Source organism: Medicago sativa, chromosome 5 (genome assembly GCF_051527215.1).
Source record: "Medicago sativa cultivar Bolivia chromosome 5, Bolivia_mono, whole genome shotgun sequence".
NCBI classification, from domain to species: domain Eukaryota; kingdom Viridiplantae; phylum Streptophyta; class Magnoliopsida; order Fabales; family Fabaceae; genus Medicago; species Medicago sativa.
The window spans coordinates 23,432,774-23,459,632 of record NC_140753.1 but is presented as its reverse complement, the minus strand read 5'-3'; the positions used below and the strand labels follow the sequence as shown (position 1 = coordinate 23,459,632).

The 26,859-nt window shown below is 32.0% G+C and overlaps 2 protein-coding genes and 1 long non-coding RNA gene across 3 annotated transcripts; 2 read left to right on the top strand and 1 right to left on the bottom strand.

The window, feature by feature from the left end:
• The first annotated feature begins 5,632 nt into the window (after positions 1 to 5,632).
• Positions 5,633 to 6,866, top strand: MLP423 (MLP-like protein 423). The gene is made up of 2 exons (XM_085714556.1): positions 5,633 to 5,890; positions 6,359 to 6,866. Exons 1-2 carry the CDS (start codon positions 5,698 to 5,700, stop codon positions 6,634 to 6,636), a joined length of 471 nt encoding a protein of 156 aa, XP_085570682.1. The 5' UTR covers positions 5,633 to 5,697; the 3' UTR covers positions 6,637 to 6,866.
• A 5,467-nt stretch (positions 6,867 to 12,333) lies between these two features.
• On the bottom strand, positions 12,334 to 17,081 carry LOC146921138 (WAT1-related protein At3g28050-like). Its single transcript, XM_085714554.1, has 7 exons — positions 16,820 to 17,081; positions 16,609 to 16,671; positions 16,197 to 16,310; positions 14,258 to 14,489; positions 13,998 to 14,156; positions 12,650 to 12,801; positions 12,334 to 12,529 (listed from the first exon to the last, which is right to left on the bottom strand). Exons 1-7 carry the CDS (start codon positions 17,017 to 17,019, stop codon positions 12,391 to 12,393), a joined length of 1,059 nt encoding a protein of 352 aa, XP_085570680.1. The 5' UTR covers positions 17,020 to 17,081; the 3' UTR covers positions 12,334 to 12,390.
• Positions 17,082 to 17,782: 701 nt separating this feature from the next.
• LOC146921137 (uncharacterized) lies at positions 17,783 to 18,259 on the top strand. The gene is made up of 3 exons (XR_015012012.1): positions 17,783 to 17,915; positions 17,995 to 18,048; positions 18,136 to 18,259. It is a non-coding gene; the product is annotated as an uncharacterized LOC146921137 (long non-coding RNA).
• The last annotated feature ends 8,600 nt before the right edge of the window (positions 18,260 to 26,859 follow it).

Here is a 26,859-nt window from a genome sequence, read left to right as displayed (position 1 = left end):
AACTTTAGAATAATTTGCATGTCCTTGATATAGTTTTTATTCCATACAAAAGTAATTTTGATAGCATTGGGAATCCTCTATATGGAATACGTATGGAGCAAGTGAAGTTAGATTAGAAGAATACTTAACAAAACATCTTCCAACAACACATGGAGAGAGACATAGATATGTACTTTAAGCTTAAGAGAGAGCTTAGAAAAGTAGGTATTTTCTTATTTTCCTATGGTTGATAAGTGGTTGGGGGGGTGTATATAGTTTGACAATGAAATGGGAACTGCTGCCTCATTCTCCATATTAATCATCATACATACGTTTTACCGTTTACAGAATGAAAATGGATGGTGGTTAGGATGGCATTTTCATTTGTTCTATGCATTATAAATTTGTTGTGTTACCTTACCTTATTTCTAAATCTTTCTCTTGTATGGTGCAACCATCATTGTTAATATTAAAGTCTCTCTTCATCAACTTTTGAGGAATATTTTCTTTAGAACTCATAATGGCCCTTGGCCGTAAGTTAATTGGATCCTAGTACTATAAGTCGATTAGACATGTATTCTAATCGGTTAAGGTCACCTATTAATATTGATTTGGCTCCTCTTCTAAATGATTAATTAGTAAAATGAGATAATTAAGGCGTATAATCTTAATTATTGGGTTGCCTATTAGAGGAGTCGGATCTTGTACATATGTTGGGGAAAAAATGTAGGGAAAAAAAATATTAAGGTTATTATGTTACAAAAACAAATGAAGGTTTGATTGCACTTAAAGTTCCTCTAATACAGTCAATGTGTTATTTTAATTCCTCAATGATTCTTTGTATGTTTAGTTAATTTTTTTAACATTATTACTTGAGTACTTGTTTTCTTCTTAAAAAATTTAAATTTGGTTTTCTATTAAAATTTCTTACAAATGGAATACACTAATTGGTTTTAAACTTTATTATGCTAAAAACTCATCAACAAAAAGATAATCAAATTCCATTCAATAAAAAATCTAGAACTTTTTCCTCTTCCAACTTTAGTATCTTATGTGATTTTCTACAATGGCTCATCAATATTATGAAGTATTATTGGAGAGAAAAATAGAGCAACAGTCAATTCGTACATCAAGCACATGAGATATGGCGAAAGGATTAGAGAAAAAATAGGATGGATGTTCCCAATCCTTGGAGCCTCATTGGGGATGGATGGAGGGGAGAAACATAATTCTATTTGGATTGATGGATCAAAATGAAGCGGAATGAAATGAAGTAGAATTAAAGGGAATGAAATGAATGTTTGGGTAACTTATGATAGACCGAAACAAATTACTCATTACATTGTTTGGAAAATCGAGAAAATGGAATGAGTTATAATTTTTTTCCTTCTTAAAATAATTTATTATGTAAGGGAAACATATTCTTAAACTATATTACCCCTTTTTAATTTTTTTTTTATCTTTTTTATCAATTTTTTTTGTAGAGAAAATTAAATTATTGCATTTTTTTGACAAAAATAAACGATATTCATTCGTTCAAATTGATATATTACATTAATATAATACAAATTCAAAGTCGTTAAAAACAAAGAGAATGAAGCAATGAACAAACTCATATCATCCATGTTAATAACATAAAACAACAGAGTACCCATGCCTACAAATATGATTATATTCAAGATAATTTTTCAACCTAAATCAAGTAAACACTGCACTAGAACGGGAAATTAAAAGCACACCGCACAAAGGCGGGAAATCAAAACAAATAGATTCGTGCAAAAAGATGACGAAATAACAAAAACAAACTAAAGAAGCCTGTAAATATGTGAAAGCCACTTATCTCACTAAAAAAAAGAAGAGAAAACAATTTGGAGTGATGATTTTGGGTCAAAATGGACTCTAAATCACCTATCTTCGGTGGACAAGAAAAAAGGAGGTGATGATTAGGGTTTGGTAAAGAGAAAATCTATATTAAAATGTTACATATTCTTAAACTATATTCGAATAATTATATCAGAATGAAAAAGAAAAAAGTTTACGATTAATATATATGATAAAATGTGAAGCAAACACTATCAGAATTATTCTCTTGTTTGGAAATACTACATATTCTATGAAAAAAGGTGACACAAACTAACCACCATCAGAATTAATAATGCTGCGTTTGTTAGATGTTGAAGCCAACACTATCGATTGAGATATTGACCAAAAAATAGAATGAACAAAGTGGACACTGAACAGAGGGAAGAGGGAAGTTGAGGCCTAAAACACAAGGAAACAAAGGTAAACGATAAGGACATATTTGTAATTTATTAATAAACTGATTGATTAATTTGAGATTCATCCCATTCCTTCCAAATTGGAGGGTAAGCAAAATGGAGATAAGTAATGCAATATGATAAAATGCATACCATTGAGTTTCATTTGATTCTATTCTATACTTTTAATGATTATTCAAACAATGGAACATTAACTTATTGCATTTCATCTCATTATATCAATCTAAACATAGCATATGTCTCAAAATGTGCAAAAATTCCTTTTACAAGTGAGAAATCCCGCACTTAAATGATTCAGAAGCGAGTTGCATGATGCGGCATCCAACATGTCCAACACAAAGAGCAACAACCAATTCACACGTCAAGCGCATGGAAAAAATATTGTGCATTATCAAACATTTGTGGTGAGCATTGTATATTTCACTGCTTTGGAGTTTAAGTTGCGTTGATGAGTCTTCATGAAAGTTATAAGACTAGATGAATTGTTCAAGATAAATATCGACCTTTTGATTGAACAATTATTGATCATACTGTAATTACCTATCGATCGGATTTTGAATTACTTGGACCCTTTATCTTGAGAACTAGAGTGTTAGAATTTTTTAAATATAACATTTATTTTAAGATATTTTATAAACTAAAACGAAATTCTTTTTAGTAAAAGAGAAAACAATTTTCCTATTTCTAGTACCTGGTTCTCACTTTTCATACAAACACTATACACTATGGATGCAAAAATACGTTTTTTATCTTCATATTATTTTCTCAAGTTGTTTTCATTGGAAAAAATCTATTGTCATAGCTTATGAAGTTTAAACCTCCCCATTGAAAGTTAGTGATTTTATAAACATTAGAAATATATTTAACTCATTAATCAAATGACAATTGATTACTCTTGTGTTTTGTGTGTTGCACCTTCTCAATTATTGCACCTTCTCAATTATTATCACGTTCGAAATAAGCTGATTGTGATTTATCGACACCGACAAATCTGTCCTAACGATTTAACTCAGCTTCGTCCTTCATGTCAGTTCTATCTTGAGTGGTTAGAATCATTTAAAATACAGAGTAAACATTTACAATTATTTTAGTAAACATGAAAGTTATAAATTATTTTAGACATTTACAATTATTTTAGTAAACATGAAAGTTATAAATTATTTTAGACGTTTACAATTATTTTCGTAAACATGAAATTGTTATTTATAAATGCCAATCAAGTTTGATAGTAAGGACTCATGCTTTATAAAGTATGTCTTCAATTTATGTTGTCAATGGGAGACATTTGTTTTGATGTCAATTGTTGGGAAATCAACAAAAGAAAACCTCAAAGTGGAAGCACGACCACAATAGAAGCAAACAAAAAAAATATTCACTCACACAGGTTTCACACTTCATACCTACATCCACAGTCTCAACAAAAAACTTTATTACTCAACCTACAATTTTTACAAGGAAAAAATTATAAACCCTCTCAACTCTTGCACAATTACAAACCTCTCAATTACAATTTTTGCACGAGTACACACACGTACACCCACACCCACACCCACCCACACACACACACACACACACATGCTGTAGCGTCATGATTTACCGAGGTCAAAAGTTGATAAGCATTGGTAACAAAGTAACTTTTGGATGAATGTAACTCTCAAACCCATCTATCTTCCAAACCATTAATCATATCATTGTACTCCCTCACTTGATCTTCCTCACACGCCTCTCCGTCCACACCCCAACCTAAGGAATACATATCCGAAACACTTGCAAATTTATTTTCCGATAACTTATACAACCTTCTAAATCTAGTGATTAAGGTACATCCTTCCACCAGAGGATCCAGCCAAAAAGCGTAGAGAACTCGTCACCCACTTCACGCAATATGTTATCGTCTAACCAACGCCCTACACCTAAACCAATACCCTCCTGAATCATATTGAAATTCTTCCACCAAACAGAACCTACACCCCCATGACAACATAAATAACCCCCTCCTCACTATACTGGTCCACTAACACCCTATACCATAAGCTCTCCCTTTCCTCCAACGTTCTCAAACACCACTTACTAAGTAAAGCCAAATTAAACTCCATTGTTCTGCAAACCCCCAAATCACCATTTTTCTTATTCAAACAGATTGTGTACCATTTTATCCATGAAAATTTCCTAAAATCCTCACTTCCCCCAAATAAAATAAATTAAAAATAGATTCAACAGAGGAAATGATACATGCGGGAGCCTTGAAGTAGGAAATAAATAAGATCGGTAGATTGGACATAACATATTCCAGAAGAACCAGACGACCCCTCAATGAAAGGTTTCGACTCTTCCAATCAACCAATCTTCTTTTATACTGTCAATAAAGGCAATCTAAGTTTCACACTTAAAAATAAAAATTCAATATTGACAACTATAAGAGTTTTGTTGGATTGTGCCAAACATTTTCGAAGTGATCTTATTTAATTCCATAGTCCTAATTCTTGTGCGGTTGCTTTTTTTCTGTGCCAAGGCTAGACTAGAAATGAGTTAGCTGGGTTGAATTTTGTTTAGCTCAATTTGATAAACAAATAGTTCAATTCGTAACTTTGAATCAATCATTATTAATTGTTTCTTTTTCCACTTTAAACCCAACTTGATTCAAATTTACGAATAATTCAGGTTAGTCCAAGGAAATTGCTCTTCTCCCTTTTGCTTTTGTTCATTCACATGCCTACCTGATTTAACGCATGTTAAAAAATGTGAATTAACGCACCAACGTGACATCATAATGATACAACATCCTTAAGAAGAATGTCATGTAAGGCTTCCTTAATGATGTTTATGTACTATAATTGTTCGATTTGAACGCAGATGAAATAAAAAACTATAAATTTTCGTATGTGGTTTTCTATTGTTTTACATGCATATATCATTTTCTATTGTTTAACAAATGACATGTCAAGCAAATGGAAAGAGGTTAGTTTGTGTCTTGGAGAAGTGTGGGAGATGTTGTCGCTATTATGGTATTTTGATATTTTTGGGGTATTTTATGTTTGGTTTGGTGGTGCACGCACTCCTTATTAGGCCTTAGGAAGTTAGGAGAAGAAGATAGTGTAATAAAGTACGTTAAAAAACCATAAGCTGAAAATTTATTCTAATTAAGAGACAATAAAAAAATAAGTGGACACCTATTCTATTGAGAGTTTATTTCCTGTTTAAAAGGACAACAATGAGTAGTATGAGCACTGCTTCATGAGTCATAACTTCACCTGAAAAGTTAGATGGGGCTACTAATTAAAGTGGTAGCTGAACTAGTACCTACTAAATTTATGGCATTTGTCAAAAATCACAAGTTTTGTTTCTATATAATATGCATAATGCATGTGATCATTGTCTCATATTCTCAAAGCATATCTATCTACATCTCCAATTTAATTTCTTTCTAGCTTATTGAATCATGGCTGTAGCTCTTCGTGGAAAGCTAGAGGTAGACATTGAACTCAAGTCTAATGCAGACAAGTACTGGCAAACCATAAGGGATTCTACAACTATTTTCCCTAAGGCCTTCCCACATGACTACAAAAGCATTGAGGTCCTTGAGGGTGATGGTAAAGCTCCTGGCTCTATCCGCCACTTCACTTATGCTGAAGGTAAAATTTAGAGACTTTCTTCTTTGGTAGAGAATGAAGGGCATTTTGGGTATAAATGAAAGTTTCATTTATTTTCTGCTTTGTTTTTTACTCTTATATACATACATAATACTCACTTTGTACCACAATATTCGTTGCATTTGACAATTTCACACAAGTTAAGAAAAAAAATGATGAAATTCAATAAATAAGGGTATATCAATGGAAAATAATAATAAATTTTGCATTGATATTCTAAAGTGAAAATTAATTTGAGACATAGAAAAAAATGTTAAATCGATGATTAAAGAGGTAGAGACACTAGGTCATACATTAGATTAGAAAGCTAGACAGTTGCCACTGCACTAGTGCCTAGCGTTCCAAGAGATTCATGTATCGCTTTAGTTTATGTGAGCACTGATAAAAGAGTGAGAGATTGAAAAACTTCATACATTCTTATCTGATTTGGTGGCCTATAATATATTGTAGGATCAAAACTCGCGAAGTCTTCGACGGAGAAGATTGATGCTGCTGATGATGAAAAGAGGACAGCAACCTATTGTATAATTGAAGGGGATCTTCTCCAATACTACAAATCATTCAAGGGACATCTTGCTGTAACACCAGTTGGAGAAGGATGTGAGATGAAATGGTGTGCTGAGTATATTAAAGTTAGTAATGATATTCCTGATCCAACTATTGTCAAAGATTTTGCAGTCAAGAACTTCATTGAGGTGGATGACTATGTTCAATCACTTGCTGCATAGAAGTTTAATATGCATTTGATCATGAGTTGAAGGACAAGCTAGTATTTTATTTAATAAATGTATTGTTACATAATGTGGTTGAGCTTTGTCCCTTTTTATTTAATGTGATCTATGTAGTAATGAGCTTTGTCCCTTTGTTATTGTTGGCTTAATGAATTATTGTACTATGTCCTCTTTAATTGTTAGTATGATTTAAATTTAATGAGAATGGAAGTATTATGTTATCATCATTTCCTCTTCTTTTTTTGCATACATATTCATACATACATGTATCTAAAACATTGCTTTAGGGTTTAGACACTGGTTTTTAAGTTAACTACCTCAGACATGGGATTTCTATCAAAATTTGATTTGGATCTCTACACTGTATCAAAATTTAATGACTCTGCAGCAGCTGCATTATGTTGTTAGGTAAACAATTACTATTTGTCAGAACTCAAGAGTGTCACCCATGCATATTGTAAGCACTGAAATGGATCAAAATAAGGCTTTTAAATTGACTAGTTCATTGGTTGGTTTGATTTCGGTTATATTCCTGGTTGAACCGATTTTTTGTTTATTCATTGTTACTTTTTTATTTATTTATTTATTATCTGGTTCAACCACGATTAAACCATGATCTGGAGGTCTTGCCAAATAAATCTCCAGTCCGATTTGTTAAAAACTCGCGTCAAAGGGTTAACTGTTGTTAGTTTTAGTTTGTTACTGATTACTTGAGTTTGTTAGCTAGTTGTTGTTGAGTAGGCAAATTTTGTTAGAATGCCAACTGACCATTACTATTATAAATAGCTGCATTGTACTTGTGATCACTTATTGAGTTGAAGTGAACAAACTTCTTCACCAAGTTTCTCTCAAAGTCTCTTAGAATCCCCTTTCTATTTCTTCCCCATGAGCAATTTCTACATGGTATCATTCACTCCGGTTGCGATCTTGTGTTTGATTCTTGATGGAATCTTTTCCCCTTGTTGTTCTTTGATCCTCAAGGGATTTTCATTTTGGTATACTTCCTCACTTAATCACGATATTCCTATAATTGCTGCTCCAGTTGATCATTCATAGAATCCCTTTTACATTCATACCAGGGAAAAGCCAACAAATCCCTTGGTGAATCCACTGGTCAATGGAAAAAACTATATCACTTAGGCACGATCGATGAAGCATGTTGTTATCATAAAGCACAAGTTTTGATTTCTTGATGGAAGCTCTTGTGATAGCTTCAACCCTACCAATGAGGGTAAGGGAACATTGCAATTATTGAAGCATAACACAAACACATTAGAAGCTGACTTGTTACTTGTGACACAAGAAATCACAGCTTAAGCTTGTTTTTAGTTAGCAAAACAGTTGTAACTGCCGCCCTAATTACTAAGAAAGTTGGTTATGATACAGTGAGAAGAAGTACACAATAGCTTATTAACTCATTGTAAAAGCTATATATACTTGTAAACAACTTATAGCATAACCAATCCGAAAAATATGATTCAACGCTTCAACTATTTTCTTGCATTTTCTCTTCTTTTCTATCAACTTTTGATTCTCTCAACAGCAATCCTGAATTCGGTTACGCCTTCAATTGCACAAACTATTGTGCACATTAATATAACTTCAAATGCATGGAACACCTTAAAGGAAAGTTTCTCTCTCGCCAAACGTGCAAGTGTCTCTGATCTTCAATCCGAATTGTTGATAAGTGTGTTAGTGATTGTTTCACTAATATCAGCACAATTTGGAAAGAATTCGAAATGTATAGGTCAATTCCAAATTGTACATATCATGCTCCTAGTGCTTTTGAAGCTATGCGCAATTTTTATAAATTTCATGAAGAGTATTTGCTTCTTTCTTTATAGGTTTGAATAATGATTACGGAGCCATTCCTTGCCCTAATTAATAGCCTATTCTCCTTAGTTAAATGTAGTAAAATAAATACTTGGATATTAAATAGTGGTGCTACATATATTACATTTGCTCATTTATGCATTTGTTCAATTACTGCAAAAATATTAGACGCTCCTGCATAAATTACTCAGGCTCCCAACTAGTGGTGCATCAAGAAAAATGTTAGGAGTCCCATATTGAGTAGATAAAAGTGTTTGACATGGTACTTAAGCTAAGATACTCTCCTAATTAATGGACAATTTTTTTGGGTTGGACTCTCCTCATGGGCTTAAATCCTAACAATTAGCGCTTTAATTGACAGTTGGATGGAAAGGGTTACCTATAAGCTGGATTAAGGTGCTCCACCAAATTATGATAGGTGAGTGAAACCGCCAAAAAACAAAGGGCTACCATCGGGTCAGTGTCGATAGAGTGAAAGTCACCGTAAACGTGACAATGTAAAGTTAACTGTACACTGATAACCTACTAGTTAAATTCTAAAGTAAAATCATAGAGATCATAGAGTTTATGTAATCCCATTTCACCTTTAGCTTTGTTGATGCATAACTTATCGCAACAGAGCCACCTTATGCCAGAAGCATGCAACTCTTAATACCCCACAACAAAGGATTTCCTTCCGTTGGGGGCAATTCAAAGATATTCATTTAAATCGTGTGAATTTTAGATACGTGTAGTATAAATTAGTAATACTCATAAAAAATAATTTTGTTAATTGTTGAAATTGAACTGGTAATATATGCGAAGTTCGAAAATGATCATGTAAAATAAAAAAGGTTCTAATTCTATAATTTGATATTCTTCCTATTTTCGACATTTTATTTTTCCCTGCAGAAATAAAGTATAGAAAAGTAATCTACAAGTTGAATTTTTCATGATTTTTTGCAGGCATGTTAGTGCGTTAAAATATAACTTACCAGTTGAAATAAAATTTTCCAACTAAGGACGAATTGATTTTGAATTTTTAAAACACCAATAATTCAAAAAACAAAACAACGAAAGTCTCGATATATAAATAAAATTTTGACTTAGTATTTTGCAGTCACCTCTATAATTTTCAATGGTATCATTATCATCATAATATTTTTCAGATAATTATTTTTTCATGAAACAGAGTTACTTCATACAAAATTTATGAACAAAATTGAAACCATTTCCTATTTAAATTTTTGTATGTAGTAGTAATATATGGTTTGATAATAAATGTATTGTTACAATGGAATCATTTCCTATTTAATGTGATGTATGTAGTAATGAGCTTGTCCTTTGTTGTTGGCTTAATGAATTATTGTACCATGCCTATTTTAATTGTTCTGATATAAGAGTCTGTTTGGTTCAGGGATTTTCGAAGGGAGAGAAGGGAGTATTTTAAACTTTGTGTTTGGTTCAATTTTTTAAAGAAGAGGGGAAGGGATGTGAGCAAAATCTCTCGTAAACTCATTTGATAGCTTCAATCCTACCTATTATGAGGCTTGGGAAAGCTGCAATAGCCTCGTGCATGCATAGATCTTGATTTCGGAAGGGCTTTAGATTGCTTATAGTATTGTGCAGATTGATCTATCTTCAAAGAGTGCCTATACATAGACACACATAGGTGGCATACATCTCTTAAACCCTCACATAAATGCAATATGTGGCAATGTGGGTCCAAAATAACTACACATCATTTGTTACACATTACAAAAATACCCTCTCACATAAGGTGTGTACAAGAGTGGTATAAAAAAAAGGGTGTCTTTCTATATTTTTCTATCTTCAAAAGCTTGGAATACCTTAAAGGAACATTTCTCTCACGCCAATTGTGTTTCTGTCTCGTGTCTTAGGTGTCAATTGTTCAACTTTCGCCAAAATGATAAGTTTGTCAAGAGTACTTCACTAATATCAATGCAACTTGGGAATAATTGGAAATGTATAGACCAATTCCAAATTGTTCGTATACACATATTCCATGTCTTGAAGATTACGTGCTCCGCGTCTTGATAATATACAATGATGATTACTCAAAGGTGAGATCTCAAAATTTATTAATGGAGCCTTTCCTTGACCTAAATCACATTTTCTCATTAGTTGTGCAAAGTGAAAGCAACAATGGCTTAGATGGTTCTGAAGCATCACTTGAGTTCGTTAACAATGTAGGTTATGGCAAGATTTCACTAGGATTAGATAGAGGTAGGAGTGGCTACCAAAGCAAGGTTTGCACATTATGGGGAAAACATGGACATATTGTGGAATGGATACAAAAGCATTGTTGCTATTCCAGTCAAGTTACCTATTAGGGTTTACTCATCCCCTCCTAAAATTCTAAGAACTCTCGGATAAATTTTGGGGTGTTACAATATCAACATCATATGGGACTACTTCCTTGACAATTGGCTAATGCCAAGATTTAGTACTTGGAACAAAAAGATTACATACCCTTCACTATATGAACTTATCTAATCCACGAGTCATTTCACAAACTAACGTTATCTATGGTGCCTGCCAATACTCCAACTCATTGTTTCACTGACCAAATCGTCCAATTTTAGAAACTCGTCCATAAATTACCCGGGCTCCCAACTAGATGTGCATCAATAAAATCACACTGCGTGAATAATATCTAGCTTTTAAGAGACAAGCAGGGTCGTTCCTAGCATTTTATGAGCCTTAGGATAAGTTTGAGAATCCTTCAAAAAAAAAAAAGTTTGAGAAAAAGGGCTCCTTTATATAATAGTATATCATTTTTTTTTATAAAAGATAAATGGGGAATGCATTAATTATGGCGATTGACATCTCAACTATGTTGCCACCCCAAGTCTTCATGATACAATGTTTTGAAATCTCAACTATGTTGACACCTCAAAACATTGTGCGTCAAATACACATTGTCCTATATATATTATTAATAAAAAAAGAATAACAAATAAAAAAAAGTTTTGGGGGCCGAACCAAACCCAACAAAACTAAGTAAAATACACTTATCTCACACCCAATAACATGAAAACCTTTTATCATTTGTTAATAGAATATGATATGTTACTTATAAAAAATTACACAAGACCATATTTGGTGTCTCAAGCATGAAACTTTCATGATGAAAGTCATATCATTATATTATGAAATCTAAATACTAACTCAAGTTCAATTCAATTTGAAACACCGGAAAGCATCCTCAAAATAAAAAGTAAATTTAGTCTCTAGGAAAAAGTAGAGATTTTGTGTTTTATGTTTTACTTTTATGTTTTGCGTCTTGACTGATGAAATAATTGGGGGTCTGAAAATGAAAGTGCTGGGCTGGGGTGTGAAAATGAAATGCTGCTGAGTTGTAAAATAAAAAGGGTAAAGGGCTACTGGGCTTCTGTCTGATAAAGAGTTAGGCCCTCTTCGCAATATTTGCTATATACACCTGTTAAAAGAGGTATTGATATATACACCCCCACCCTACAAAACAAATTTTGGGCTCCTACGAGCATGAGCCCTAGGCCTCCTCATCCCCGGCCAATGCCTAGGGCCGGCCCTGGATCCGAGCTACCAAAGTTGAGACATGAACAGTGAGGCTTGTTTTGTCAAAATGAAATAAATTAAAAGCATAGAGATTATGACTTATGAAATCCGATTCCGCCTTTAGCTTTGTTGATGGACAACTTATCCCCAAGCACTTCCACTTTCAATACCCCGCAAGAAGGAATTTCCTTATGTTGGATGCCATTCACATGATGTTCATTAAATCATGTGTATTTTAGATACGTTTAGTATAAATTAGTAATACTCATATAAATTAATAATAGTTATGGGTTCTTGTTAAGGATTCAAAAATTAAAAGTATGAGTTAGAAAGTGTGTTATTAACTTTTCACAAAAAGAAAAAAAAGTGTTATTAACATTATACTTTGTTTTGTAACAATGGAACAACATTGGACTGTGTCTCTAAGTTTTGAATCCCTTTCCCAACTTTTTCTTCCGAAGCTTTGCCCCATTGCACGGCATAAAATCCTACCACGATTATTACAGCACCAATCAAACTGCAAAGAGTCATTTTTGAAATTTATTCTCAATATTATGCAAAACAAAATCTCACTATAAACATGTATTAAGTAATTAACTATGTTACTTAAAATGATTCACTAGTTTTATATATGTACCTTCCAAGATAAAAGTCATCTCCTAGAAAAATTGAACCCAAAAAAACGGTGAAGATTATTCCGATCGGTTTAAACATAGCACAAAATAGAGGACCAGCTCTTTGCACGCACCATGTTTGTAACAAGTATCGAATCCCTATTGCAGCTATTGCCTGTTAACAGGGATATATAAGAGGCGTTGAATAGTTCATCTCATTTAAGCAAATGACATAGATTTAAGATTCGAGATTCAAAATCAAACGAAGAAAACAAAAAAGAAAATTAATTTAACAACTGACTATAACATTTAATATTAAAAAATAGTACGGTACGAGGAGAGCAACTAACTTTTTTAGCAACTAATTAAGCTTTGTCACGTGTGACACAAAAGTAAACAGCTACTTCATTTCACAAAAATAAACAACACGAGCAATTAATTTTTTAGCGTCTACCTTGAGCGAACAAATTATCATTTTTCTTCGGTTTGTTTTAGAGAAATAATATTTGTACAATTATTTTGTAATAACTTTTATGATAATTTTTTCTATCGTATATTTACATCATATTTTTACTTTCTTTATATGTTATTTTAGTTTCTGTGTTAATACATACTTTTTTTTTTATAAATTTATGGTTATTTCAAAAGTTTACACATAAATAATTGTTCTAATAACGTTCATCTTACGTATCTTGCAAAATGTAAGCTTAATAATGTGGTCCTGAATGTTGTCCGGTCCTTATAACTAATGGACAAATGGTGACACTTCATAAATCATTATTTTCTGTGGCATATATTTATGTGTGCCAAGATAAGAAGGAATACCACAAGTTGAATGATTTTTATTCTCCCCTTGACAGAGATACTCGCAATTTCTTGAAAGGTATATCTTAATATTTTGATTAATTCATGACTTATATCTTAAATTTTCATTCTTAATACCAAATTCCTGTCATAATCATTTTTTTTTTTGAAATATCCCTACCCCTCTCTACAAGTATATATCATAACCCCTCAACAAATTCTCTCTAAATATACCACAAAAAGATACTGCCGTGTTCCATTTTGTTTAGTAGTTTGAAAAAGAGGAAGATTATTTGAGCAATTTTTCGGTGAGACAACTTGTTGGACAACCATAATATACAAAAAAAATTTAGGTATTGACACTAACCTAAAACAATAAAGAGAGAAAATAAATATATAATGTAAGTATGAAAGAGAAAGTTGTTATAAAAATTGTCAAAAAATTATTGTTCAAATATAATTCGCGCGAATCACATGATATTATTTAAAACCATCCCAATAGTGTACAAAAAAAAAAACCTACCCAATAAATTTCATGTTTATAGACAATAATAAATGAATGATTACCTGGTATAAAATGACAATCAACCCCATATCAAGCTTTAGTTCCCATGCACTTTGATCTCTAACCACAATTAAGGCATATACTCCCGTTTGAATTGTGATAAAAAAGACTTGGAAGAAGACTATGACTATTACAGCAGGGTATTTCTTTGTTACTGAAACCTAAAATATGTAGCGGGAAAACCAAAAATTAATTTACCTTATGGTAAAAAACATATTACTCAAAAGAAAAAGGTCCCATATTATGGTAAAAAGTGTAGGACCTGATATATGTACCACATTGAAGAAAGTAAAGAATCTCCAGCACATAAAAACCCTCCCAAAATCCAATTCAAATTTGGTGAAAATTGAAGTGTGTTGTAAGAAATTGATGAATGTATCTTGAAGATTGGTGGACCCTTGTATAATATGACAACAAATGCTCCAGCCATTGATACTATAGTTCCTATTGCTTTGGCTTGGCTACTAGAGTGTCTCCAATATATTCTTTCAATCCTAATTAAACCATTAAATTGAGATTTTTTTTTTGTCAAGTATTAAATTGAGATCTTCATGATTACTAATTGAGATATTGCAATTAAAATATTTAGAATATTATTATCATATTACTAGACCATGGCATCACATAGAATCAAGAGCTTCCTTGATGTTTTGCCTCCATTTAAAAGTTTTATAAATTTTGATAAGAATAGTGATATTTGTATAATTATTTTGTGATTTTTGTTGGGATAACCTTCTTCTTTTCTCTCTTTTTATTATAAAATCAATAGAGAGAGAATAATGAGAGTATAAGTGAGAATTATCTCAAAAATTGTTGGGATATCATTTATTTTTAATAATGATGTATGAGGTGCCAAATTTAATAATGATGTCTCTTCAATCATGATTGTACTCATGTTTGTCTTAATTTGTCAAAATTCTCTGCAATACTTCTCTAATTACAGTGCAGCCACAAATTGTAATCTAGAGTATAACCTTTTAAATAAAGTATCAAAGAATCAATAAACTAAACAATTTGAATGGTTATAAATAAAGTATCAAAGTATAGTTATAAAGTATCAAAGTATTCATTCCTCTTAGTCGTGATATTGGAATTGGATTCAATGATATCACCACTCCAATGATTGGATTCAGAAAAACAAATTTTATATTGGTATTTTAAAAATACTAAATTTAAATCTTTTAAAAATACTAAATTTAAATCTAAATCCATGCATATAAAACCACAAAAAAAAAAATGTTAATCTGGTTAAAAAAGAGGGAAAACTTATTTTAAAAATCATATGAATTGTTTTTGGAGTGATTTTATAAATTGTTCAATATTTGGCTTAAATATATCAATACTCAACAAAATATCATCATATTGCAAAAAAAAAAAATCTCATAAAAGCAAGGTAAATTATGGATAGACACCCAATATTGATTTACATATTGAGAGAGATAAAAATATAAAATGTGATATTTTAAAACTGATATGTTAAATGAATAATAATATGTAATAGAAGGGTATTCGAAATATATAAACATTGAAAAAGAAATACATAAAGTGTAAATTATTAGGTGACATGTCACCTCATATAATAGTACTTAGTACCGCCCCAACATTTAATTAACTTCAAAGTTCAACTATTATTGGTGAAATTTTTGTATCACATCTAAAGACAAGGGTATGAAGTTATGTGTACATGTTTTGTGTCATGAAAATATATTTTTTAATTGTCTGAGCATATCTTAACTTATTTGAATACAAATGCCAATACAAATACAAATGAAAAAAGTTTAGACATAATGGAGAAAAATAAATAAGAAATAATTCAGTAATATCATTTAATTATTATCTCTTTATTTTTTCTTTCAATTTATGTGTGTGTGACTAACCATCTTTTATTTATATTTGTGACTAAGTAAGTATTTCATTTGTCCGATGATATGCTCCAAAATCTTCATTTCACAAATAAAATCCTATTGTTTTCAGGTAAGACAAATGATAATAACACTCTCTTTCTTAAACTCTCTTTAACTTTTATTCTTTTATTGATTAAAATTCATTCGGGTCTCACCATTTTACCTGAAATCCATTTTTAAAATGTGGGATCCATCCGAGTTTTATCTAATAAAAGAATAATTGTTAAAAAAAAGTGTTAGAAAGATATTCTCCATAAAATTCACCTTCCAATAAAGTTTAAAAATTATACGAGGAACCTGAAAATCAGTGCAAGTACAAAAGTGAAAGCTGGAATGAGGTTAAGCATTGCAGATGCAAGAGTAGGTGAACTCAGTTCTATGCCACCATAAGTCATTATCTGTGCTGAAGATCTGCAAGGTAAAATAATTTAATCCAAGAGAAAGGAAGTTTTGGAAATAAAATCTGATAGAAGAAAATTATATTATATTATTATACACAATTATCAATTTTAGAGTTTATATTAAATATTAAATTTTTTGTCACTTACTAAAAGGAATAATGACCTTTACCTCAGGGAAAAGTCGATTATGGTAACTTTAATGAAATAAATATGATATGTTTTGAGTGGGTGGAAGTACTACTTCATCACAACAAATATATATATATATATATATATAGTTAGAAACAAATTAAAATAGAAATACTAACCCTATGAGAGCAAGCAAAAAGAAGCTCCAAAGTGCAGAGAAAGTTAAGGGAGGACGTTGTGACCTGCCAATAAAAGAAGAGAAAAGGCCGAGGAAAATTAAACAAAAAAAAAATAAACTTTTAAACTTTGATCTTTGAAACAAATCAATTATATAATAATTATTATTATTATTATCATGATAAGAGAATTAATAAAATAAAAAAGGGGAACCTGTTGATAAACAAAGCTAAGGGAAGAAGCAAGATGCTGGAAAGTCCCATGGAATAAACAACCATTACATATTTATTCATTCCATCTTTCATGGCAACTTTAATTACCACCATGCTTCCACTTTGAGCTAAAACAGATATAATCATTCCCACAAAAGGTAATAATTTGCTTGTACCATTCAAGTTCAGCCATCCCACCATCTCTCTCTTTCTCTGCCCCTCTCTCTCTATGCTGTTTTGTTTCTCTCACATAACATATGTACAAAGTCGTGGTTATGATGATATTTTCTATATGTACAAAGTCAATACTGATACGTACAAATTACGCATTATTCAATTTTTGTTGTTAAGTAGTCACAACTAATCTATCTATCTATTATCTATATGAGAAAACAAATGCCTACCAAAATTTCACAAATGTCCCTGTCCCTAAATTTTTAACTGCACTGTATTAAAACTTTATTTAAGGGTAAGATGGTAAGAAATTTTCAATTGGGAGACTCCTGAGTTTTTTACCACAATCTGACTGTTATAACCTTTTCATTACACTGTTGATTTAATTTAATAAAGGGTACATATGTACCAAAATTTCACAAATGTCCCTGTCCCTAAATTTTTAACTGCACTGTATTAAAACTTTATTCAAGGGTAAGATGGTAAGAAATTTTCAATTGGGAGACTCCTGAGTTTTTTACCACAATCTGACTGTTATAACCTTTTCATTACACTGTTGATTTAATTTAATAAAGGGTACATATGTAACAAGCTTGAAAACTGCCTACCAAATTTGCACGTACAAGAGGGAGAATAAATCAATGTTTGTTATCACTTTAATTCAAAAATTTTGAAGGTTTGAATTTGAATTTCAAACTTTCAAACTTCATGTATTCTTTTTATATCCATCCTTTACCTTCTCTTTCTAAAAAAGTTTATCTTCATTTCTCTCTTCTATCCTTCTCATCTTCAACTATATTGCTGCTTTCTCTAATTTTCTTTTCATTTTTGTCATCTCTCATCTTCTACTACTATATTGCTGAAAAAATAGAAAAGATGAATCCAATTATCAACAAAGATTATTCACAAATTATGGCATCAAGGTACGACTAACATTCTTGCTAATTTTTTTTTATTTCTTATAATATGAATTATTTGCATATTATGTTTTTCCTTTTGAAGAAGGATGCACAAGAAACAAAAAAAATGAAATTTATCTTCAAGAATAAATACATGGTAAGCTAATGAGATTTTTGCAGCTATGTTTCTTTTTTTTCTCTCCATCAAATTGTTTTCTAACATTTTATTTAATTTATTTTGCAGGAAACTTATTCTTCTTTTACCAAATCTTATGTCTTTTTATTAAATTATAAAGAATATTAAAGAAAATTCATTTTATTTAATAACAAAAAAGTTTTCTTCATTTTAATCAAAATAAAAGTTTTTTGTTCTGAAGATAAAATATGAAAATATATATATCAGATCCAAAAAACATAAACGGATTCATTGATCTATAAAGAAGAAGGAAGAGAAGAAATTGTATTGTATATTTACTTCAAAACAAAAAGTTAGATCTAATCTTATCATTTGATTGTTGTTTTTTTTTTGAAGAAGATCATTTGATTGTTGTTATTGCTGCAGGTATATGAGAGAAAAGAACTGACTCGTCTGGATCTATTTTTTTCTTTTCTGTTTTTTAGGCATTGATTTATTTATTTATTTATTTATTTTTACTTCTATCATTGTATAAAGTATTTTTTTAATTATAAGTTTTTTTAAGTTATTATATGAAAAGGAAGTGTTGCTTTTAGAGTTTTATCTATGGGTTGGGTTATTTGTGTACATATATTTCTCATTATTTATTATGATATTTTTTAAAAATAATCATTTATTATGATATATTGTTTTGTGAACCCCCATCAAATTCTTTCACCACACTGACCCTTCCTTCCTTCCATCATTCAACCGACACTTCCTCACCATAACGCGCCACTGCAACTTTATACCATAAAATCCCTCTATCAACATGCATCCTCCAACACCAATTACCTAGTAAAGCAAAGTTAAACTTTCTCATATTCCCTTACTAACCATAACGCGCCACTAACCTTCCTCACAGAGCCCTTCCTCACATAACGCACCACTAACCCTCAGCACATTGACCCTTACCTCCCTTCATCATTCAACCGACCCCTCCTCAAAATTACGCGCTACTAAAACTTTATACTATAAAATCCCTCTATCTACATGCATCCTCCAACACCAATTACCTAGTAAAGCAAAGTTAATCTTCCTCATCTTCCTTACCCTTAACCTTCAACCTCCTTACCCAAACCTATAAAAAAACATTTTAATATTTTTTTATAGAAGATGATACATGTAGGAGCCTTGAAGAAGAATAGAAAGTAGACCGGAAGAGAAGACATGACAAACTTCAAAAGATTCAATTAGTCACCAAAAGATAAATTTTTACTTTTCCATCATGACAGTCACAACTTAATACGATTCAACATCAATACCATAATGGAGACCAAGATACACAAAAGGGATCTTCTCGGTTTTAAAATTCATAACCATTACTGCCTCTGCCAACCAAGAATCTGTCACATTCACATCCATCAACATACTTTTGTTAAAATTGATTGTCAAACCTGATATAGCTTCAAATAGAATAAGTTGATTGTCACATTACTGCCTCTCCTTCAGGGAAACATACCCCACATATACATCAACATCATCTGATAGCCAATCACTACTAGCCGCAACATCAACCCCTAAGAAAGAGACCCCTTTCCACCAAGTAGAAGCTACACTAAAACTACCACCTTCCTCCCCTAACAGAACCCACCAAACTTGCGCCATAACTTTCACAAAGAATATCCTTCCACATACCTGATCCTACGAGAGTATATCCCCGTCGTCACCTTTTATGCGTCCCGCAAAGCTAAAGCTCCTCGTTCTGAGTATATGTACCCAAGGGTACAAACACCAAAAATACACAAACACTATAAAGGGGTGAGAATTCACATCATAACATATATTGCGATACATGAATAATAAAGTAGATAAATATATCATCATCGGTCCTTCATCACATCATCATCAATCATTCATCGTATCATCATCAATCATTCATCATAATATTCATACAATTTATTTCATCAACATTATGGACACATACATCTTTGGCACACCATTAAAACACACACACACACACACACACCCCATATTCACATCATTAGTACATATCACAGTTCACCTAACATGACCTGTATGCAACATACTTCATTCCTAGACCTACATATATGCCAGTACCAGATCCTATCGTCATAATAATGTAGTTCAGAGATGTGTTACTGAAACATACATTTCGTCATTCGTCATTATGCAGTATGATATGATGCATGAAGACTCACCAAACATCATTTAGAAAGACACATAAACAACACATCATCTCTACATCATAGTCATTCGTCATTTTTCGGCATTCATCATTTTTCGTCTTTCGTCATGTTTCGCCATTCATCATTTTTTGTCATTCGTCTTATAACAAACATAATGTCGTTTTACATCATCATTAAGACCTCATCATTAATTAACACCATATGTTCGTCTAATTATATCTAACTCATTTTCTTGTTAAAACTCACATCATATTTAGAACTTACACTCATCATTGGTTTCCTCTTCATTCTTTGCATCTTTTACTCCTAGTAACCAACCTTGTCCTTCATTCTTGGTATTTACGATTTTTACTACTCCTTCATCTTTCCTTATAACAACTTATGTTTATATGACTAGGCTTATTAACTCTTAAGACCCTATCGTCATATATTAATTTCATCATTATTGTCGTCTATTACCTTAGACAACTAACATTGTACACTCATTTGACTCAGTTTGTACCATTTAAATCTAGTTTAAATCATTACACTCAACCCTCACTCTAGGGTTCTACCTCGCCAATGTCATTACCTCTTTAATACATATATATTCTTCTCATTAAAACCACTCTATAACCCCTCTTATATTCTTCTTATTCTCCTTCAACTTAAATTCGTGTTTTTTAGACTCACAATGTGACCACGCAGTTTACGCCATTATAGTTTTATTTTAATAATCTTAGGTAACTCGGTATTTATCCTTACCACATCCCTCATCATATCCATTTATTTAATCCCCACTCTCCTTCCCCTCGTTTATATATACCTCATCAATTCTTTTACATTACCGTTTATCTTAACTCATATTCCTTACAACCTAACAACTTTCCTTAGCTCATTATTATTTTAGGGCAATTATGTTTAGCATCATCAATTACCCGTAGCCACCTACTCCATTATTCTCCCTTATCATTGTCTTTCTTATCTCTTTAACCTATTCATTTATATGCCTTATCCTCATATTTTCGATCACTTTTAATACCATCGATCATTGTAACTACTACCAGCGTATTCTTGGTTTATTCTAGGTTATACCCTCTTGATTAACTTAAAATATTAGACTCTTTATGTAACACCCCGATTTTTAATATTAATTTATTAGTATTATTATTAGACGATATTAATGTTAATATTATTAATAGTACTGATTTGTTTGATATTAATAATTTAATTATTCGAATTTATTGAGAGATTAGGTAAGGGGAAAGTAAATGGATTGGTTAGTCGGTTAAAGAGTGAGAGAAAATAATATTTAGGAATAAAATAGAATTTTTTTTAGAGAGAATAAGAAAGTAGAGTGCGAACGGAGTTGGATTAGTAAAATAAGGGTAGAAAAAAGGTGTAGTTAGTGAGCTGAGTAATGCTTTAATGATTTAAGCGTAGAGGAGTGTGAATAGCAAGACGGTGTAGTTACAGAAAGAATAGTAACAACATCTAGAGGTACAAATAGTAATCTGAAAATATTAGTGACAAACCTAGAGAACATATAGTAATCTAAAAGATTGGTAACAAACTCAATTAGAGCTTATAAATAGAGAAAAAAATTAGAAAAGAAAGGTTACCGAGAAAGAGTGAAACAAAGCTGCAAAAGAAAAACTAGGGTTGTGCATAGAAGAGGCAATGAGGCATATCAAGAAGAACCTAGAGAAAGATTTCACCGTAGGGAATCATCAATTTCGCAAAACTAGAGGTAAGGGGGGAGTTTTATTCATCATAAGGGTTGTGTACTCACGTGGGGTAGTGAAGGGTTCTCTTTTTCTTTCTTGTTTCCATGATCTTTTAATGAATTCATGTTAAATTCGTGCTCTAAACTGTTGTTGTGATTATATCTGAATTGATGATGTCGATGTGCTAACTTTGTGATTAATATATGGTTATGTTTTGGTTTTGGAAATACCAAATTATATTTTTATTAGACACATCCTTTAACTGTGCAGCTATTTACTTAGTATTTTTATTTGGGACTTGTTGATTAAGGTCGTAATATAATTTACCATTCATTGCTACTTGGTATAGGTCTTTGACGGCTTTGTATTGAAATTTGGAAAATCAATTTATATATAAAAATAAAATAAAATCAGTGTAAACCGGTGATCGATTGAGACAAGATTTTATTTTAATGCATAAAGAAATAATGTATATGATTTGGGTTGAATTTGGTTCCTTCTTTTTTATAGGTTGGTCAACGTAAATTTGTGAGTGGGTTGGTTATATAAAGTTTGTTGTATAGAGAATGGTATTTAGTTTATTGAATCTTGTTAGTTACTCTCTCGGTTAAGTATGGGGGTAGTCCCTTAGGTGATTCTCTCAACTTGTATTCATCAGTGAGTAAATGTCAACCTTCTTTTGTGCCTAATAATGGGAATGATTAATAGTGGAGTCTATGTTTCGTCAATTTGGATTTTGGGAATACATATATTTTGGTATAAAATGGAATTAAGCTCATATGAATTTGAACTTTCCTAGATATTTTAAATTTGGCTCAACTAGAAATTGATCATGTCATGAAGTTAGTTAGTACTAAGATATACTGCAAAAATTTAGGTGGACTGTATATATATGGATGTGTATTCGCATATAGAAAATTGTATGTCTTATGCTTAGTGGGAATTGAATTCTACGAATTAATTGTAGCTACAGGAGATAGAACTGAGGGAACTTATGTAGAAATAAATATTTAATATTTTAGTGAGAATTTGAATATGGGTTAATAGTAATACTATAGGAGTGGAATACGGTTCCTATTAGAAATCCATCTGGATATTCAACATTTTTTTTAATTGATGAATTATTTAACAAAGTGTAATTGATGAATTATTTTGAAGAAGTATAATTTGTGAATTATTTGATGATGTAAAATTGATGTGTTAATTAACGATGTATAACTGAAGTGCTTTTTAATGATGTGTATTTGACGATGATGTTATTTAAAGATGTGCTATATAAAGATATGTTATTTAAAGATGTGTGATTTCAAGATGTGTTATATAAAGATGTGATGTTTGACGATGATGTCATTTAAAGATGTGTATTTGTCGAGTCATATAAAATGTGCATTGTCAAGTCATTACTTTGTGTTTATGCATTCATGGTCGAGTCTATTTAACAATGTAATTTAACATACTTTGATGGTGTTGTACTCAAAGATGATGTTCTCTTTAAAATACTTTGATGGTGTTGTATTCAAAGACGGTGTTGCTTTTAAAATACTTTGATGGAGTTGTATTCAAAGATGATGGGATAAAATTGGTGAGTAGGTTTGGTACCACATGCATATAGAGTCGAGTTAGGGACATTGCATACATAACTGCAAGTCTATTTGAAGATGTGTAATTAAAAGATGTGTGATTTAAAGATGTGTAATTATTTAAAGATGTGATATTCAATGATGTGCTTCTATATGGTCATGTGTGAATGATTTGTATTTTTCTAGATGTCTTTTTGTGTTCTTAAGTGTTATTGATGCTCACATATTATTATAAGATGGTGATTGATGCCTGTTGATTTTATTAAATGAAGGTATATGTTTAAATGTGAATATTATCTGACTATGATGATACATGCCTAAATGTAATTGAAGTGTTATTTTATCTGGACCTATACATGTGTTTATGCATTTCCTATGTTGAATATATTCTCACCCTCTAGTGGCAGGTTGGGCGCCTGCACCCTTGTGGTGTAGATTTGCAGGAAGAAGAAGTTTAGTAGCAGTGAGTCTCTAGGGATGGCTTTGGAGCCTACTCGTTTACTTATCGCTTTTGGGAGTCTTTATCGAGTCGATGCTCTGATCTGTGACACTAGGGATTGAGGATTTATTTTATTTTAGATTAGGTTTTAGAATTCTTTTGAATTCAATTTTGATGTTAATACAAATGATTTGACAGTAATTTTGATGTTTTGAAAAAAAATTATTCCGCTGCTACGTTTTTAATTTAAATGAAGTATTTTTGAATTGAAGAAGATGTGTGACACCCTTGCATGTTAAATTAATTATTGTATATTTATTAGAAAATAATATGTGGGGTTTAGGGTGTTACACTTTAAATATCCAAGGGATTACTCTCGTCGTTATTAATCCACCATGAAATACACATCTATAACTCCCTAAGCTTCACCTAAATCACTTCTAGTTATGTCTAAACACACTCTATCATTTATGTACATTGTTTAGGACCCTTACTCTTAATTTTCACGCTAACAACTTTCTTAAAACTCACTATTGCTTTCATAGATGTTTTGGAGTCCACTGGGAGGGTTATGCTGAAATTTCATGAAAAACGCAACATGACCCACATGTAGTGTTATGATCATAACTCAAGTTCTAGATGTATAAATGGATTCAAACTAAAACAAAATGAAAGCTAACATCCATACATGCAACTTTGATGAAGAAACCTACATCCAATTCAGAACAAAAAGTGGTGGAAAAATTGTTTTTTTCCTAAGCCTGGGAAGAGTGCACGACAATGTTGACCCATGTGTAGTATTTTTTTATCATAACTCAAGATGTGGATGCATGAATGAGGTCAAACCAAAGCTAATAGAAAGCTAACATCCATACCTACAAATTTCATGAAGACACCTAAGCTTGATTCGAAGCAGAAAGTGGTAATAAAAAGTGGTTTTCTGGTTAGGGTGCATAGTCGTGCACCACCTGAAATAAAAAAAATATGAAAAATAGGAAGAATGTTTGCGCACGGTTGTGCTCCCATTTGGTATGATCGTGCTCACCCCAGTGACAGCAAAAATCGCAGTTTTGATGCGATTTCGTTTTGGGGAACCTTTCCCGACTCTGTTTTCGACCTAAAACTCTCCAATTTCATCCCTAAACTTTACTCGATGATTACCCTACCATTTAAATGCTAATTTTTCATTAATCTACCGGATTAGCTACTCTTATTAGGCTAAAAACTCAATTAAAGACACCTACACTAGTTTCATCAATTATCATCTTTCAACTTCATATTTTTAATTCGTTCGTCATCATTTTCTCACCTTAATAAAGTGAAAGGAATCTCCCTCTTCTCGACTCTCTTCTCCGAAACTAGGGTTTTCTCCTCCTCTTTTCTCTTCTTATCTTGTTTCTACGTTTCAGCAAAAGTGACAACTCTGATTGTTAATTCTCTATTTATATTTGGGCTAACCTCATACTATTATTCCTTCCATTCTATTTTCTATTATTTTTCCTTCTCCCTCCCCCACTTAATTAAAACTTCTATTCTACACCTTTCGCCTCTATATCATTTTATTCACTTTTCCCCTTCGTCATAATAATCCTCCTAGCACGTCATTAATCATCATAAATATATTTCTTCATAGCTAACATAATATTCTAGCATCATAACATCATTATAATCATAAAATCAAGAATTCTTCTAATTAACTTCGTTAAATCATTACATGTAATTTTCGGGGTTTTACAAGATAAGCCTCCACCACTACTTACCTACACATGGCCTGATTCACCCACCTCAAATCCTAATCAACCCTTGTTTTTAGGCCTACACACCTCAACCTAACTGACCGAAGGAATCTTCTTATCACCCTTCGACCCCCCCCAAAGGAAGCATCTTTGGATCCCCATATTCCTATTCCAAGCTTTAGTGTGTAACTTCATAATAGATACATAGATAATGGAGATCAAATTCAAAATCGAATTGATCAACACCACTCTCCCTCCCGAACTCACAAACCTATTACGCCACAACCCAAGCCTATTAGAAATTTGTTGAATAAGAGGCTTCGAAGTGATGTCTCTTCTCGAATTGACCCCTACATGAAGACCCAAATAAATGAATAGAAAGGAACTAATTCTGCAATCAAGAAAACCTTCAGCCAAACTCAAAAAGTCAAAGTCAAGATTCACCTCCATTGTACTGTTCTTAGAAAAAAAATTAACCCTGAGACTTGAAGGCAGACCAAAGCAACACATGATAGTTTTTAGAGCCCATAAATTAGCCATTGAAGCTTCCCCAATGAAAAGGGTGTAATCGGCATACATAAGTCGTGACACTGATTAACCCGTTGAATCAACCTGGAAACCAGTATAGTCCCTTGAATCCTCGACCATCCTAATGGAAGCGCTTAGCCCTTCCACAACCAAGAGAAAAAGGAAAGGCACCAAAGGATCTCCTTGCTTAAGCCTTTTTTTTGGATGTTGATCTCTTGAATCAGACACCCATATTCACAAGAACATAAAGATTCTCGAAAAAAATACACAAGCGCCCTCTCATAAAATCCAAAAAACTCCAACTCACCGAGTCACATGCCTTCTCAAAACCGACCTTGAAGATCAGACAAGTTTTCGTAAACATCCTAGCCAAATATATAATCTCGTTCACAACCACCACCCCATCCACCAGATGCCTCCCTTTCATGAAAACAAATTGATTAGGCGAGATTATTTTATCCATAACCCCTACTAATTAACCGACCCATCGACACCTTAGCCACTAGCTTATAAAGTGACTCAAACTGAGAGATAGGAAGAAAATCACTCAATTGAAGAGAAAGTCCACCTTAGAAATAAGGGTAACAAAATAGGATGTGAAACTCCGCGGGAGGCTGACATTGACAAAGAACTGATCAAAACAAGACGATAATA

Excerpts from the sequence above, each read along its gene's own strand:
- MLP423 (XM_085714556.1), top strand. The coding sequence starts at position 5,698 with ATGGCTGTAGCTCTTCGTGGAAAGCTAGAGGTAGACATTGAACTCAAG. Across the intron at positions 5,891-6,358 it reads CCACTTCACTTATGCTGAAG|GATCAAAACTCGCGAAGTCT; the intron begins GTAAAATTTAGA and ends AATATATTGTAG.
- LOC146921138 (XM_085714554.1), bottom strand. The coding sequence starts at position 17,019 with ATGGTGGGATGGCTGAACTTGAATGGTACAAGCAAATTATTACCTTTT. Across the intron at positions 16,672-16,819 it reads TTAGCTTTGTTTATCAACAG|GTCACAACGTCCTCCCTTAA; the intron begins GTTCCCCTTTTT and ends TTTTATTGGCAG. Across the intron at positions 16,311-16,608 it reads TTTTTGCTTGCTCTCATAGG|ATCTTCAGCACAGATAATGA; the intron begins GTTAGTATTTCT and ends TTTACCTTGCAG.